General features: G+C 40.1%; 1 protein-coding gene across 1 annotated transcript in view; it reads left to right on the top strand.

The window, feature by feature from the left end:
* Positions 1 to 15204, top strand: part of cacna1eb (calcium channel, voltage-dependent, R type, alpha 1E subunit b) — an 83586-nt gene extending 68382 nt beyond the window's left edge. The window contains 14 exon segments of the mRNA XM_046851183.1: positions 256 to 375; positions 488 to 553; positions 3150 to 3241; positions 4480 to 4654; positions 6736 to 6863; positions 8239 to 8335; positions 8435 to 8540; positions 9003 to 9110; positions 9704 to 9810; positions 10850 to 10899; positions 12606 to 12711; positions 12886 to 12976; positions 13073 to 13233; positions 14060 to 15204. Coding sequence (XP_046707139.1) covers positions 256 to 375; positions 488 to 553; positions 3150 to 3241; positions 4480 to 4654; positions 6736 to 6863; positions 8239 to 8335; positions 8435 to 8540; positions 9003 to 9110; positions 9704 to 9810; positions 10850 to 10899; positions 12606 to 12711; positions 12886 to 12976; positions 13073 to 13233; positions 14060 to 14620 — 1968 coding nt within the window. The 3' untranslated portion in view covers positions 14621 to 15204.
* Positions 15205 to 16778: the final 1574 nt, after the last annotated feature.

The raw sequence follows: 16778 nt of genomic DNA, 5'->3' as shown, positions 1-16778 counted from the left end.
TTTCTGTTTCAAATTTACATTCAAACATTTTTGCAAGCTTCTTTTTTCATCTAAAGCCTGATATAATCAGGTTGTTTCTCTGTTCGTAATTTGTTCCCAATTCTCGATTCTGATTGGTCAGAAGCTGTTGTTTTTAAATGTCATTCTGACTTCGAGAAAAGGCACAACTTTCTATTAAAGAGCTCCTTCATATACAGTATGGTTTCTGTAGTAAAAAAGCCAACCATTCAATAAATTCTCCTCTATGTGTTGTAGTCTGTCAACACGTTTAATATGAGTTTTCTGAAGCTGTTTCGTGCAGCCAGGCTCATTAAGCTCCTCAGGCAGGGATACACCATCCGAATCCTCCTCTGGACCTTCGTCCAGTCCTTCAAGGTAAGTCGCACATGTGACCCAAATCAAAAATCTGTTTGGACGTCTATATATTTATCCAAAAAGTTTCACGAATGCAAGTGAAGGTGTGAATTAATACTGGTTCTGATTTCAGGCATTACCGTACGTGTGTCTGCTCATCGCTATGCTCTTCTTCATTTACGCCATCATCGGCATGCAGGTATGTCATACGTTGAACACCGTAGAACACACTGTAGGATGTGTAGGTGCAGATTAAGATACAAAAGGGTGCATATAATCAATCAATACACTCTAAATATGAGTATTTGATTACAATGGAATTTAAGGGAAAAGCATTGGACTTTGGACACGAAGGTCGTGAGTTTAAATCCCAGCCACATTGAGCTGCCACTCCTGTGTCCTAAACCAGCTACGGCTGCTCAGTTGCACAAATTAGTTAAAATAAATGACGTTGAGAATGGATTTGGACTGTAATTTTTATCAACAGTCTGCTATAATGGCTCAGGACCACAGTTTTGCATTTAAGTGTCCATCACTGAATTGCACACTGAACTGTAATGAATGGACATTCCAAGCCACCCAGATATGGATTGCTTCCCTTTTGAGTCTGGTTTCTCTAAAGCAGAATGCGTGTGTGGGTGCAGGTTTATATTCCAACCAATCAATTTCCACACCTGATAGTCATTGAAAATGACTGGTGTAGACATGCTTGGTTGGAATGAAAACCTGTACCAAAACAGGCCCTTTGTGGAAAAGATTGGACGCCCCTTGGTTTTAAGGTTCCTTCCTGATACCATCTCAGGGAGTTTCAGGAAAAAAAAACATATTTCCTTTTGGCTTTAAAGTGTATACATATACAGTATGATGTGGAAAAAGTGTGTGTGGAGTAAAGGTTCTCTGTAACTCTAAAAACTCTCTCCTCATGAAGGTATGATGCACAGTAGAATGGAACCATGAATTGCATTAATCTTAAAAATATAACTCAAAGATTTTAACTTTCATTAGTTGAGTGCATTTTAGCCGAGGGTTGCAATTTAGCACAGGTACTCTACTTGAAAGTGGTAGCTCAGTGGATAAGTTGTTCTACTTCTGATTGGAGGGTTCATGTTCAAGTAAATCTTTTTCTATAGCGCTTTTTGGAACTATACCAGCTTTACAGAACGTCAGAATTAAAGTGAATTATGTGTATTTATCCGTGATAAGCAGCCTGGGGTGACTGTGGCAAGGAAAAACTCCCAAGATGGATGAGGTTGCAGGTTCATATCCCAGCCACAAGTTCATATTCCAGCACCACCAAGCTGCCACTGCTGGGTTTCATGATCTATTCCCTTAACGCTCAATTGCTCAACTGTATAACTGTTAGATTACTGTTTCTTTGGATAAGGGAGTCCGCCAAATGGCATAAATGTAAATGAATGGTGTACTTCATCCACCAATGTCAGTTCTGCAACAGTGTAATTAAGCTACACACAGCCTAAAGTATTCTCCACTCCCACATGAGTTCCTCTTCAGGAGTAATCGGGGGTCAAGTCATTGTTAACTCTTTATTTGAAAGCTTCCTATTTGCCAATGCTGGAGGATTTACAGAAGACGATATTATGAGTTGACATTAGAGCTTCTATGTTGAATGGAGTCGATGCTTTTGTATTGCAAGTGTGTTTTTATTTTATTCCTTTTTTATTCTTACACTTGGATAGACACTTGGAGAGGAAGGCTTTTATCTTGTCACATGTACATTACAGCAAAGTGTAATTCTTTTTTCACATATCAGAGCAATCATCATGATACAACACATTCGCACCCCACATCGTCACATATCGACGCTGTGGATGTTGCGTCCGACGGCGTCCACATCAGACGCCGAGGGTACCCCCTGCTTTCCGACACAGATGGACGGGACCCCATTTGCGGGTTACGGTTAGGGTTTGGGTTAGGGTTCGGGTTAGGGTTTGGGTAAGGGTTTGGGTTAGGGTAACGGTCATCTTCAGTATTTTTCGAAATTTTAAAATTAATCCTATACACTTATTATGATAGATAATAAATTATTAAGTCCATAGGACAGCGATCTGCATTGAAAAGTGAAGCACAGGGGCTCCCATCCATCTGCGTCGTAAAGCAACGCGAAGGGAGGTACCGTCTCTCTACGTCGAAAAAGCGACGCGCAAGGGGTACCTTTGGCGTCGGATGTGGACGCCGTCGGACACAACGTCCACAGCGTCGATATGTGACGATGTGGGGTGAGAATGCGCTGCATGATATGGTGCCCCGGTTTAAGGGCCCAATAGTGGCAGCTTGGCTATATTGGGGCTTGAACCACTGACCTTCCGTAGTGGCATATCTGATGATTTACAACCATTTGGACCTCAACACACATCTAATTTGATGCTTCCAGACAGAGGGAATGGATTAAAAAATCCACTTTTCATAGATTTCCAGGCAGACAGATGATCTAACAAAAGATCTCCAAACATGACCAACATGTAAGAAGGAAATAATAATGTTAAAAATGAATAATTAGAATAGTCTAATTAAAAATTGAGCGTTCTTCTCTCTTCATTCTTGCGACTTTTCATTACATGAAAATGTCACCTCATGAGTCCTGACATAAGCCTTGCATTAATTCATTAATTAGATCATGACTTATATTAAAGATTCACAGCGATGCTAATGAATGTTTTATAAAGGCCCGGTGCAGGTATCCTTCACATAAGGTGTTACCCAAACCTCTTCTAGTTCTGGTGTTCAGTGCATATGAGATGTGTATTACAGCATCATTGTCATGTGTGTCGTTAAAGGTGTTTGGAAACATTCAGCTGAACGATGAGAGCCATATAAACCAGCACAACAACTTCAAGACGTTTTTTGGCGCTTTGATGCTGCTGTTCAGGTGAGTTTAGAGGATCGGTGTTCGTCTAAATTGTCGAAAATGAAACTTTCACAAACATAAAGATAATCCGGATGAACAAAGAGATGTTACACTTACTGTACTTTTCTTTGGATATATTAGATTTTTTTTATTGGCAAAATAATACTTAAGTAGTCTACTCCACTCCACCCTGCCTGCACTCTTTTCTTCACTTCTCTAACACATTCTCCATTACTTTGCACTGTTGACCCCAGGTACCTGAACTCCTCCACCTTCTCCACCTCTTCTCCCTGCAACCGCACCCCTCCACTGCCCTCCCTCTCATTCACACACATGTACTCTGTCTTACTCCTACTGACTTTCATTCCCTTCTCTCCAGCACATACCTCCACCGCTCCAGGCTCTTCTCAACCTGCTCACTACTTTTACCAAAAATAACAATATCATCCGCAAACATCATAGTCCATGTAGACTCCTGTCTGACCTCATCCGTCAACCTGTCCATCACCACTGCAAACAGGAAAGGGCTCAGAGCCGATCCTTGATGCAGTCCAACTTTCACCTTGAACCAGTCTGTCGTTCCTACTGCACACTTCACTGCTGTCACACTGTCCTCATGCATGTCCTGCACCACCCTCACATACTTCTTTGACACACCTGACTTCCTCTTACAATACCACAACTCCTCTCTCAGCACCCTGTGTACCCAAATATACTGTGTGTATATATACATATGTGTAATAGCAGTAGTATTAAAATAACTAATAAAACTAATAATAATCATCATCATCATCATCAACAATTCTTTGCAAAGGTTATTAATGAAAATAAGAGTGAAGCAAATAAACACTGTCCTTTATATCAGAAGAATCCCAGCATGTCGAGCGTTTAATTACATTTCTATACAATTATTTTGTATATTTATAGAATTTCTTAATTATGTAACGTTTAATCCATGAATTAGCAAATGAGAAGAAATAAATGAGCTTCCATTACTTGATTCCTTTTAAACATCTAATGATTCTTTCCACATTCATCCTAATTCATTTCTAGAACATTTTAATACATATCATCATTAAATATGGAAACACGGAGGGGAAAAAACACTCCAAGAACTTATATTTCGAACAAATGTTTACCCCCTATTGACATAATTGAGTGAGAAGTCCTTTTGAATCATTTAGATCATACTAGGGTTCAGGGTCACATTTTTAAAGTGGTGTACTGATTGTAGATGTACACATGTGTGTTGTTTGCAGGAGTGCAACCGGAGAGTCTTGGCAGGAGATCATGTTGTCTTGTTTGGCCGGTCAGGAGTGTGAGCCTGACCCCTCCATCGCTCCTCCCTTCATCTCTCCAGATCACGAGGGTGGCTGTGGGACAGACTTCGCCTATTTCTACTTCGTCTCCTTCATCTTCTTCAGTTCCTTCTTGGTAAGACCGGACTATTTATATGATACACAGTATTTATAGAATGCTATATAAAAATTCCATAATGATTAATAATGAAGCTGCAAAGCTTAGACTTTCATTCATAAATATGTGTGATAAGAGAACCATGATTGCAAAACAACTAATAGTATTAAAAGCAACAAATATACTGTATATAATGTCCTCTTCTTTTCTTACCTTTGCCATGAGGTTTGGTTCTTTATTGTGTTACTAACACTCCTGTGGATGAATGAAATCGCACAAATCTCCACAAGTACACTAATGGAACATCTTCCCAGAAAAGTGGAGGTTATTATAAGAGAAAGATGGTGATTAAATGTGAAATGGGGGGTTCCTAAAGAACAGATTGTCAGGTGTCCGCAAACCTTGGTTTATGTTTCGTATGTCAAGCTATTGCCATGACAAGAAGATCTAGACCCTCAAATATACTATATAGTATATTATGGGCAATATTTTGTTATGGTTAAATATCTTTGCACGAATGTATATAACTGCCCACACTGGTGTAGAAAATAGAGACATTACTGAATTATGAAATATAACAGCCAATCAGATTCCAGTACTCAAGTACATGCTAATAAACTTTATGTTACCATGGCGGAAATGGATTAGAAATAGTTGCAATTCTTAGAACATGTGATAAAAAATGTGAGGCTTTTCTTGATTAAAGTAAATGGGAAGAAACTTTTTTATTACTTTGTTCAATGGAAACTTTACTACAACTTTTTGGCCTGTAAAAATGCACTACAGTTGGCATGAACAATTATGCATTTAAGTTCCCATCAATAAACAGGTCACTGAACAGCACACCTCAACAATGATAAGTAAAATTATACTGAATAGCCATTCTGTGGCACCCAGATGACTATGGGTTCTCTTTTGAATCTGGTTCCTCTCCACGTTTCTTCCTCATACCATCTCAGGGAATTTTTCCTTCCTACAGTCACCACCGACTCATTCATTAGGGATAAACTTATGAGTTCAACTGTAATTATGTCATTTTTGTGCAAATTTGAAAAAAAAAAAACATTATTCCTGACCTTTAATTTAACAAGTTAACAATTACTAGTGTCATAAGCACAGAACCAGTAAAACCAATGACTGGAAAACCACTGGCAAATTTCCATTGAAGGTACATTTTTTAAGATAGCAACCACAACATCTTACAGCACACAAGGTAAATAAAGTGCGAGGGGCGTTTAAGTCAAAACGGGACTTTTGATTCTATAAAATGAAAGAATAAATCTCAAAGAGTGGAAACGGCATTTATTTTTCGACACACTCCCAGCCTTTAGTTTTGTCAGGACAATGCCTAAACCATCCTGCTTCACTTCATCATCAGAGAACCACCACGACCTACGGCCATCTTTGAAACGTTTACATCGCTCAAACGTCTTACTGCGGCTGAGCGTCTCATCACCGTACGGTGCTTGAAGTCTTCTGTAGATATCTGTAGATTTTATGCCTTCATTCAAGAGAAACTTCATCACCACATGCTGTTCCATGAACGGACAAACACTGTCGTCTGCCATCTTGATTTAACCGCATCTGGACATGTGTGAGTCAAGTCAAGTTTATTTATATAGCGCTTTTCACAACGGACATTGTCTCAAAGCAGCTTTACAGAAATCAACAGTTAGGGTGAATGGTGTGCATTTATCCATGATGAGCAAGGCGACTGTGGCAAGGAAAAAACTCCCTTAGATGTTATGAGGAAGAAACCTTGAGAGAAACCTCAACAACCTGGCGGTAATAGGACACACTAGCCAACTAGTTACTGCATGTAGTACCGCCACGCAAGCATCCATTTTAAGACATGTAACATTAAAAGTCCTTGGGTTTTGAAAAAAAGCAAAGTTTCCAACACTTGTTCGTTTCAGAAAAAATATATAAATAACTAATTCACAATAAAGTGGCAAACCATTTTTCACTGTTCAGAAAAGTTATATATTTCGCTACATCATGACCAAAAAGTAAAAGCTTGTTTAAAACGTCAAATTATCAGTTTTGATGTTTTTCCATTAAAAACAATTAACATGAGCAACTTCTTTTCCTTTCCTTAGATGCTAAATCTTTTCGTGGCTGTGATCATGGATAATTTTGAGTATCTGACTCGGGATTCCTCAATCTTGGGACCGCACCACCTGGACGAGTTTGTTCGGATCTGGGGGGAGTATGATCGCGCAGCATGGTGAGTCCGAGAAATGAGATGCGCAATCGTCTGGATTACGGCAAGGGAGGAATCTTAACTACTGCATGACTCTAAATTATTCAAACCTGAACATCCGCTACTAACAACCATGCCTTGATGCAATCTTTTTTCCTCCGTTCTAAAGTTTGTATATACTCTATTTCACTTTCTAAGGTTGCAATGCTAAGATTACCAGCCCTGGTCTTTGTCTTTACATATACAGAGCATGTTAAAAGTTTGGAATCACCTATTTTTCTTATTGTTTTTAAGACACATGCATGTTCCTTTTTTTTCTATCCAACAAACTCACAAAAGCGCACAAGAATTGGACAGGAAATGACTAGAAGAAAGTCTAGTCAGTCGTCAAGGGCGCTCATCAGGGACAAACTTATACTTATAAAGAACATATTCATTTTTATCACCACATTATCTGTGTAAAGCTGCTTTGAGACAATGTTCATTGTTAAACGCGTTATACAAATAAAAATTAATTGAATCTGAGAAAGTTCTGTGGAGAAATTAGTGAATATTTGACATTTTTGGCACTAATAGAAAAACTTGTGTAACATGGAGAACAGGAGAGAAGATACAAGCAGACTGCCTCACCCCCACAATCAAACATGGAGGTGGAAGATTAATGGTTTGGGGTTGTTTTGGAGCAGGAAGGGGTTGGAGACTCAATCTGGGTGGAAAAACATACCATTCCATCTGGACAGCAGCTATTTGGAACCTTCTTCTCTACACAGCAAGACAATAAATTGAAGTGTACCTCCAAGCTCTGTGTGATATATATCATGGAACGGTCTGCCCAATCACCTCCCCTAAATCTTATTGAACTTCTCTGGGATGAACTGGATTACAAGAAAGAAATCTCCAACTAGTAAAAAACACATTTATATAGGTTTTACAAGAGACATGGCAAAGTATTTCAGGTGAATGTTCGGGAAAAAAAACAGTCCAGATGTTGAGTGTGTAAAGCAGTTATTCATGATTCGGGAGAATTTCCTTCGCAAATCCTTCGAACAGCGTGAAAATGTCTCAGAAATGGGATTTTTCCAGTAATTTCACAGTTGGAACCCCAATTTTGGAGGGTTTTTTTTATAATCTCTCTGCAATGCGTATACAAACCATAAAAAGCTAGAACTATACAGTATTAAAAGAAAGTATGGTTTTTGATTGCAGGATTTTAGTACAAATTTACAAAATAATGACTAAAAACATGGTTCTAATAACATACCATTAGCATCATTGCCTTTATTGTCAGTCAATTACATTTGATTAACAAAAGACTAACAGCTTCTGTTATTATTATTGTGACTTTTTAGTCTCAGTGCCTTTCTTTCTTCAATGTTGTTTTTTTTTGTTTTTTTTATAGTGGTCGTATTCATTACACGGCCATGTACGAGATGTTGACCCATATGTCACCCCCTCTTGGCCTGGGGAAGAAGTGTCCCGCTAAAGTCGCCTACAAGGTAGGAAAGAAGCTATGATGTTAGTATATCAAGCAGTCAAGTGAAGAGAAGTTTGTTCTTGGAAGCAGATTCACTGTTTTACTATATGTGAATATACAGAGGCTGGTACTGATGAACATGCCTGTGGATGAGGACATGACGGTCCACTTTACCTCCACGCTGATGTCCTTGATCCGCACTGCCCTGGATGTAAAAATTGCCCGAGGTGAGAGACAAACATATAAGACAAATCAACAAGCATATAATGTGTTCGAGTACAAAAAATATATATGGGTAGAAAAAAAGGAAAATATTACACTTTAATGCAGTTCCATAGCACTATTTAATATTAATATACACTCTATGAACAAATATATTGGGACACCTGAACATATATTCATGGCGCCTTCAGAGCGCAGAGGGTTAAGGGCCTTGCTAAGGGGCCCAAGAGAAGCAAGTGATACGGGGGACTTGAACACCAGACCCTCCAATCAAGGAAGAAGAGCCTTTACCTCTGAGCTACCACTTCCCCAAAAAGTCACGTGTCCTAATACATTTGTCTATATTATAATATGGTGAGTGTGTGTGTGTGTGTGTGTGTGTGTGTGTGTGTGTGTGTGTGTGTGTGTGTTTGTGGAAAAATAGGTTAATAAAGAGTTCATAAATGAGCAAATCCTTGTGCTTTTAGGAGGAGAAGACCGAGTGCAGATGGACACGGAATTGCAGAAGGAGATCAGTGTGATCTGGCCTCATCTCTCCCAGAAGACCTTGGACCTGCTGGTGCCCGTTAATAAAGGTGATGCCCAGGTGGCCATCGTTTAGGTTGATAATTACTGTACCTCCCACTGAAACCATGATTTCTACCACTCACCAAGTTCTATTATGGAGCCTAAAAACACACTGGTAATGGTAGAGGCTTGTTTAAGAGCCTCTCCATGTGTATGAGTGAGTGGGCAATTAATGATCTTCATCATCATATCTTTTTATATACAGCACCGAAATCTAGATTTAGGAAGAGGAGCTTTTGCTCAGAATGAGAAATCCTTCTCTTGCAGATAACACAGAAGTGAGAGATTACACGACATCAGTGAGATTAATAGAGGGTATATATATATGCAGAGTGGTCTAGATAGATAGATAGATAGATAGATAGATAGATAGATAGATAGATAGATAGATAGATAGATAGATGGATAGATGGATGGATGGATGGATGGATGGATGGATGGATGGATGGATGGGTGGATGGGTGGGTGGGTGGATGGATGGATGGATGGATGAGGTATATGGAAATCCACACCCATAAGGGTCTGATACATTGAGTTGAGCTCTGATATGATGCTGTTGCTCCTTCATTATGTGTGTGTGTGTGTTCGTTTTTCCTCACAGACACAGACATGACGGTGGGCAAAATCTACGCCTCCATGATGATCATGGATTACTTTAAACAGAGCAAAGCCAAGAAGCTGAGACGGCTGGCTGAGGAGCAACTACAGGTAGGGATGATAATTATATGCTTCATTTTGTCATATATTTAGATTCTATACCTCCGTGTGTATCAAGCACATGCCGAAAAATTCCTGCAAATCATAATAAATGTGAGTATGACAGAAAGCACTCATTCATTTACTAATTCCTATATAAGGCATGGCCGTTGAGATCTCTATTTTAGGAAGAGGAAAAAGAAACGAGTAAGCAAATTCAGACATAAATATCTGTATCTGTCTGTTGCAGACAGTTAAACATTACACCTACTCTGTATTAGCATCCGTGGTGTATTGTAAAACAAAGATTTCAGTGTCCAGGAATCCAGTAATAAGACTCGTATTCACTGATCTGGAAGTGGTGAACAAACCCTTTCCGGGGGTTCTGGGCTGAGATACGCTAGCTAGCTTCGCAGTTGGGTTCTCCTCACAATATCTAGCTTTTCTTGAAAATGGATTTTTAAGTATGACCAAGACCAAATCCATTTCTCTTGGTTTCCTGAAGAGAGGATTTTTGCAGTATTTCAAAATAGTCCATTATCAAGTGTACATCAGGTATACAATTGAAATCAAAGTGTTTTGTGGGTACAAATAAGTGAGGAAGGAAAGGAAATAAAGTTCACTCAGAACTCGCCTGAGATATCGAGAGAAGATTTGGAGGGTTTTAGATGCAGCTAGAGGCTGTTGCTGGGAAGTAAAATCTCTGGTGGCCATTGTAGTGGTGTGCACTGGGACACGGAGTTCAACATTTTTCATGTTGGATGAAATCTAGACATCCCAGAATGCCCATCAAAGATCTCTTTCAGTTGTGCTCACTGTGATGTAATTGCTCGTCTCAGTGGATTGTGGGATTTGACAATTAGACACGCCACCAGAAGGCCTTCAGATTTTCCTCATACAGTCTTGTGATTTTAAGCATGTTAGAAGTTTATTCACTTTGTATGACACTTGAACTGAAAAGATTTATAAAAAGACTATGTTGAGTGATCAGACCTTTTGTGTGTGTGTGTGTGTGTGTGTGTGTGTGTGTGTGTGTGTGTGTGATGGACAGTTGAGCAGTCCAGCCATTCCTCTCATAGCTCACAGTGCAGGCTCGGCTCTGTAAGTATGCTCATCCAGACAGTGGCTTCTCCCAATGCTGTTTGTTTAGGGTTTTTTTGTGTTTTTTTACTATTACATTTTTTTTTTATTGTTTTGCACTTTTGTTTGGTTTTGTTTTCATTTTGTTTTCTGCACTGCTTTGGGCTGTTTGATTTATTTGGTTCTGTTTCATCCTATTTAATCTGCATTTTCTATTTAGCATTGATCCGCTTTGTATTGGGTTTTTTTTTTCTGTTCTGTTTTAGTTTTGTTCGTTGCTGTTCTGTTTTGTTTTTGTTGCTGTTTTGTTTCAGTTTCGTTTGTTGCTGTTCTGTTTTAGTTTTGTTCGTTGCTGTTCCGTTTAGTTTTTTGTTGCTGTTTTGTTTCAGTTTCGCTTTGTTGCTGTTCTGTTTCAGTTTTGTTCATTGCTGTTCTGTTTCAGTTTTGTTTGTTGCTGTTTTGTTTCAGTTTTGTTCGTTGCTGTTCTGTTTCAGTTTTGTTTGCTTCCATTCTCTTTCATGTCTGTTTGTTGCTAAACTGTTTCAGTTTTGTTCAGTGGTGGTTTGTTTCAGTTTTCTTTGCTTGGTTCTGTTTCACATCTGTTTCAGTTCTGTTTCATTTTGTTTGTTTCTGTTCTGTTTTACATCTGTTTGTTTCTGTTCTGTTTCACATCTGTTTGTTTCAGTTCTGTTTCATTTTGTTTGTTTCTGTTCTGTTTTACATCTGTTTGTTTCTGTTCTGTTTCACATCTGTTTGTTTAAATTCTGTTTCACATCTGTTTGTTTCTGTTCTGTTTCACATCTGTTAGTTTTTTCAGTTCTGTTTCATTTTGTTTGTTTCTGTTCTGTTTCAGTGTTGCTGTTGTTTGCTACTGTGTTACTTTTTATTTGTTACTTTTCTGTTTTAGTTTCTTTTGTTGCCGTTCTGTTCATTTTGTTTGATGCTTTTCTGTTTCTTTTTTGTTTCTGTTTTGTTTGTTTCATTTCTATTTCTGTTGCTGATTTTTCTTTTCTGTTAATTTTAGTTTGATTCTGTTCTGTTTCGCATTGTTTGGTTTTATTTTGTCCTTCTCTGTTCTAAACTGTTTTGTTCTGCTGTTGCTCTATTTTTACTGCACTGCTGTGTGCCACTCAATTGTGTTAGCTTTTGTTCTGTTCTTTGCTGTTTTGGATGTTCAGCTTTGTGTGTTTTTTTCTGTTCCACTCTCTTCCACACTCTTCTGTCCTGTTCCGGTTTTGTTCTCTTCTTCGCTGCACTGTAGCGTTAAGCAAAAACTGCTGGCAGACAATTCCGATTGAGAGTCAAATAAAAGTGTGTTATATACGTAACATATTAAAGCGCTAAGCTAGGTTGTAAGTGCTAATTGAGATTTCATTTTAGCACAAAACACAAAGGCTATTAACAAACCTCCGACCACACACATCCACCTACGCATCAGAGCTGAGCAGCGTGAGGTCCAGAGAGCTGGCATAAGTGACAGCTCTCTAGGGTGCAGAGGAGTGGAGTGTGAGCACACATCACGAACCAAACACACTCACACTCACACTCACACACACACACACACACACACACACACACACACACACACACACACACACACACACACACACAGAGCACATGTTTTGGTAATGCAGCAGCAGTTTAATACCGTGCCTCCGTTATCCAATCATCTTTCATTAGGGTGACTGGTCCATGTTTTCTGTCATTACACTCTGATTGTTTTTCAGGACCAGCGGTGGTTTTGTGGCCCTGAGTCCCATCTCACCTCAAGAGCTTTTAATGCAGCCAGTATCTCATGACAGGGAAGACAATGAAGATGATCAAGAACCCATGGTGAGTTTGTCTTATCAAGTTTCTATTTATAAAAACAAATAAAAGAGGAGCTCAGTGGTTGAGGCATTGGATTCTGGATCGAGAATTGCTAAATGCTCTCGGAGGCAAGAATCAGGGCATAAATAACAGGAAGGACCCTGATGTGATCGATCACGTTATGTGTTTGTTGAACAGGCGGACGAGCAGGAGACGGACGGATTATGGGAAGAGGAGCAGCCGCCCGAGCGTCTCTATCGACCACGGCATAAGAGTTACAAAGCTGCAGGTGGAACGATGCACTTGTTAACTTTTTTATTCTTTTTTTCGTTTGCATGTGAAATCCCTGCGAATTCTAACTTCTAACTTCATCCATGCTGCTCAGTGTCCTATTCAGAGCATCAGGCAGAAAAAGAGAGAGGGAGATCGAAGGAACAGCGCCACCTGCTGTCCCCAAACGCATCTCGCTTCAACTCGCACGAGAGGAGCTCGAAGTCCTGCTCTCGTTCTCCCAGTGAGGAAAGACGACACGGACACACTCGGCAGGTGAGGATGCGCGAGTTTAGGATAAATAGGCTGAAACATTACAATGACAATAATACTTACTTTGGCTGAGAGACATGCACTAGAGCAGGGGATCCCCAAACTTTTTTCTGTGAGGGCCACATAAATTTAGCTTTTCTTTACATGACATGGGCCGAAGGGACTATCAGTATTATTGTAGAGATTAATGAAGAGCATTATTAATATCATAATGACAATTTTTCATGTTTGTAGTATTAAAATCAAAACATTGACTTAATTATGCATATGCATATGGTTGCTGGGTGAATTTAACAAATAATTAGGCTATGTTCATAATTAGAGGTCGACCTATAGATAGATTTTTCCGATAACGATATCTAGGTTAGTTAGTTAGGATCCTCTAGTTAGTTAGTTAGTCCTCACTCTCACGTGCAAAAACAATCAGCGATTCGCCTCTAGAGGTCGATCTTGTAATGACAGCAGGCCGAAAGCCGGAAAAACTATCGGTATGGATTTTTGCGGGTAGCCGATAGTTCCAGCAATCAACTATGGTGTCTCAACCTCTATTGAGGGACATTTTAGTTTGAAAGATGACCTTTATTATAAAAATACAGATATGATATGATCAAAACATATATTTAAAATTACAATTTGAAAATATGTCTCTGCCATTGTTCAGACGGCTGTTTCAAATGCAATAGATTGTAGTTTGCACTATATAATCAAAACATTATTATTATGATTATTATTCTCTATGTTAGGATAATGTTGATGAAGGATATTAAAGCAAAATATACTCATTTATTTTCATTATAAATTCGAAATTCTTTGCCCCATGTGTTTTTAGGGAAACAGCTCCGACAGCCCTGTGCCCTCCACCTCGGAGTCGAGCACACCGAGCGGCAGGCGTCGCCTCTCTCAGACGCCGACTCACTCGCACCCGCACGTCTCCTACTCTCCCTTAGTGTGCCACACTCAGCCGTCCTCCCAGGCTGAAGACGAGGAGGAGGAAAGAGGTGTCGCTCCCATTTTGGGCTGCTGCAGCAATGCGTTATGGGATGAAAACGTAGACGAGGAGGAAGTGCAAGCGGGCGATGGAGATGAGGAGACGGGGCACATCGAAGAGGACGAGTACCTGGGCACGGGAGTCCGTCGATTCCCTTCTGAACCCTACCTCGCCATGCAGGACGAGGAGCACAGCCCCGATTCCTCAGCCATGGAGACTCTGACGTTCGAGGCTGCTGTGGCAACGAGTCTGGGCCGCGCCAACACCGTCACGGCCTCCATGCGCACACGGGCACGCTTAGGTTGGCACGTCCCTAATGGGCACTTCCGCAAACGCCTGACGCAGAGCGTCTCCATCTCCGCCGGCGAGCCTCTCAGCGACACCGAGGACGACAAATACTAAGTACTGACCAGAAGAAGTCTCTGAAAAGGACGCTGACTCGTGCAGCTGCGTTTTTGAATATACCCTACGTACAAGTCATTAAAATGGGAGGAGTGCCGCGATTTTCACCTTTTTTTAACATATAAGCTTGTCTTGTTCCGAAAACCAAACACTCTGAGCGTTCAAAGGAGCGAAAAAAAATAACACTGTACATTTGCAAACCAGACTGAAGAGCTTCATCGTCTGTGGGAGATACTGTAAAGAACTCAGACTGTCATTGTTTAACACCGAAATGAAAATGCTGATCGGCTTCACGTTCTTCGCACGGTAAACGGTCTCGAATCAAACTAGGCTACATGTTGCAGAATGAATGTAAGGAAATGCAATTCAGTTCCATGAATTCGGTTCTACTGGCTCATTCGTTGTAACACACACACTGATGCACAAACCGCGCGACATACACACATCTTGCAATGACCTTTATTTTTTTTTTTTCGTGAGCTCAAAGCCTAAATGCATCTACTGTGTTGGATTCATTCTGATTTCTAAACATTTGTACAATCTGAAAAAATAAAATTAAATGAAAGCAACTCGAACATTGGATATGATGTGTTTGTTGTAGTGTGTGTAGTAGTGTTGTGTGTGTGTGTGTGTGTGTGTGTGTGTGTGTGTGTGTGTGTGTGTGTGTGTGTGCGCACCCTGAGATTCACTTTTATAAAATGAGGGTTTCTGCCTCAGGCCCTGCTTTTTAGGTTCACATAACAATGGTCCTAATTAAAATTTCATAGCGATATTCTACTAACTGAGTCTGAGGTAGACCTGTTCCTATGTGTAGATGAATATACAGCTAGAGCACATGAATACAAACAGCTCATCGATGGGGCACAGTGCATCAATAGATTGTCATTATTTTCATCGTCTTTATTAACAACCGCAATCATTTTAAATTCTGTTGAAATACGAGTTGGTATCAAAAAGTTTCATGACTAATGGTGATAACTGGGGCTATTCAGACCATGTGTGTTACCATGTCTGTGAATTTCATCATGGACAGAAAGTAAAAAACAACATACTGGGTCAAGGTGGAGGTTGGACTGCACCAAGGATCGACTCTGAGCCCTTTCCTGTTTGCAGTGGTGATGGACAGGTTGACGGACGAGGTCGGACAGGAGTCTCCATGTACTATGATGATGTTTGCGAATGATATTGTGATTTGTGGTGAGAGTAGTGAGCAGGTTGGGAAGAGTCTGGATTGGTGGAGGTACATGCTGGAGAGAAGGGGAATGAAAGTCAGTAGCAGTAAGAGTACATGTGTATAAATGAGAGCAAGGGCAGTGAAGTGGTGAGGTTGCAGGGAGAAGAGGTGGTGAAGGTGGTGGAGTTCAGGTAAATGGGGTCAACAGTGCAAAGTAATGAAGAGTGTGTTGCAGAAGTGAAGAAAAGAGTGCAGGCAGGGTGGAGTGGGTGGAGAAGAGTGACAGGAGTGATTTGTGATAGTAGAGAATCTGCGAGAGTGAAAGGGAAAGTTTATAGGACTGTGGTGAGACCTGAGATGTTGTATGGATTAGAGACAGTGGCATTGAGTAAAAGACAGGAGGTGGAGCTGAAGGTAGCAGAACTAAAGATGTTGAGATTTTCAGGATGGACAGGATTAGAAATGAGTTTATTAGAGGGACAGCGCATGTAGGACGTTTTGGAAACAAGGTGAGGGAGGTGTGATTGAGATGGTTTGGACATGTGCAGAGGAGGGACATGGGGTATATCAGTAGGAGAATGCTGAGGATGGAGCCACCAGGAAGGAGGAAAAGAGGAAGACCAAGGAGGAGGTTTATGAATGTGGTGAGGAAAGACATGCAGGTAGTTGGTGTGAAAGAGACAGATGTAAAGGACAGGGGGTATGGAGACGGATGATCCGCTGTAGCGACCCCTAATGGGAGATGCCGAAAAAAGAAGAAGAAGAAGAAGAGCGGTCATGAGGGGACTGTGTTAAGTGGGTGGAGCTTAAAGCCTACTAAGATGCTAAGTTTTAGATAATGCAAATTTTGATGAATAAATAAATTCAGATTTTAATTTAAAAAAAAGCATGAAAACGAAGGAAAAACATAATATTGTAAAAGTTATTATTATTATTTTTTAAATTGCCAGTCGTTTAACGGGAAGCACAAATACTACTTCCGGT

The sequence above is a fragment of the Silurus meridionalis genome, chromosome 6 (assembly GCF_014805685.1).
Source record: "Silurus meridionalis isolate SWU-2019-XX chromosome 6, ASM1480568v1, whole genome shotgun sequence".
Taxonomy (NCBI): domain Eukaryota; kingdom Metazoa; phylum Chordata; class Actinopteri; order Siluriformes; family Siluridae; genus Silurus; species Silurus meridionalis.
This window is presented reverse-complemented; position numbering and strand designations above follow the sequence as displayed.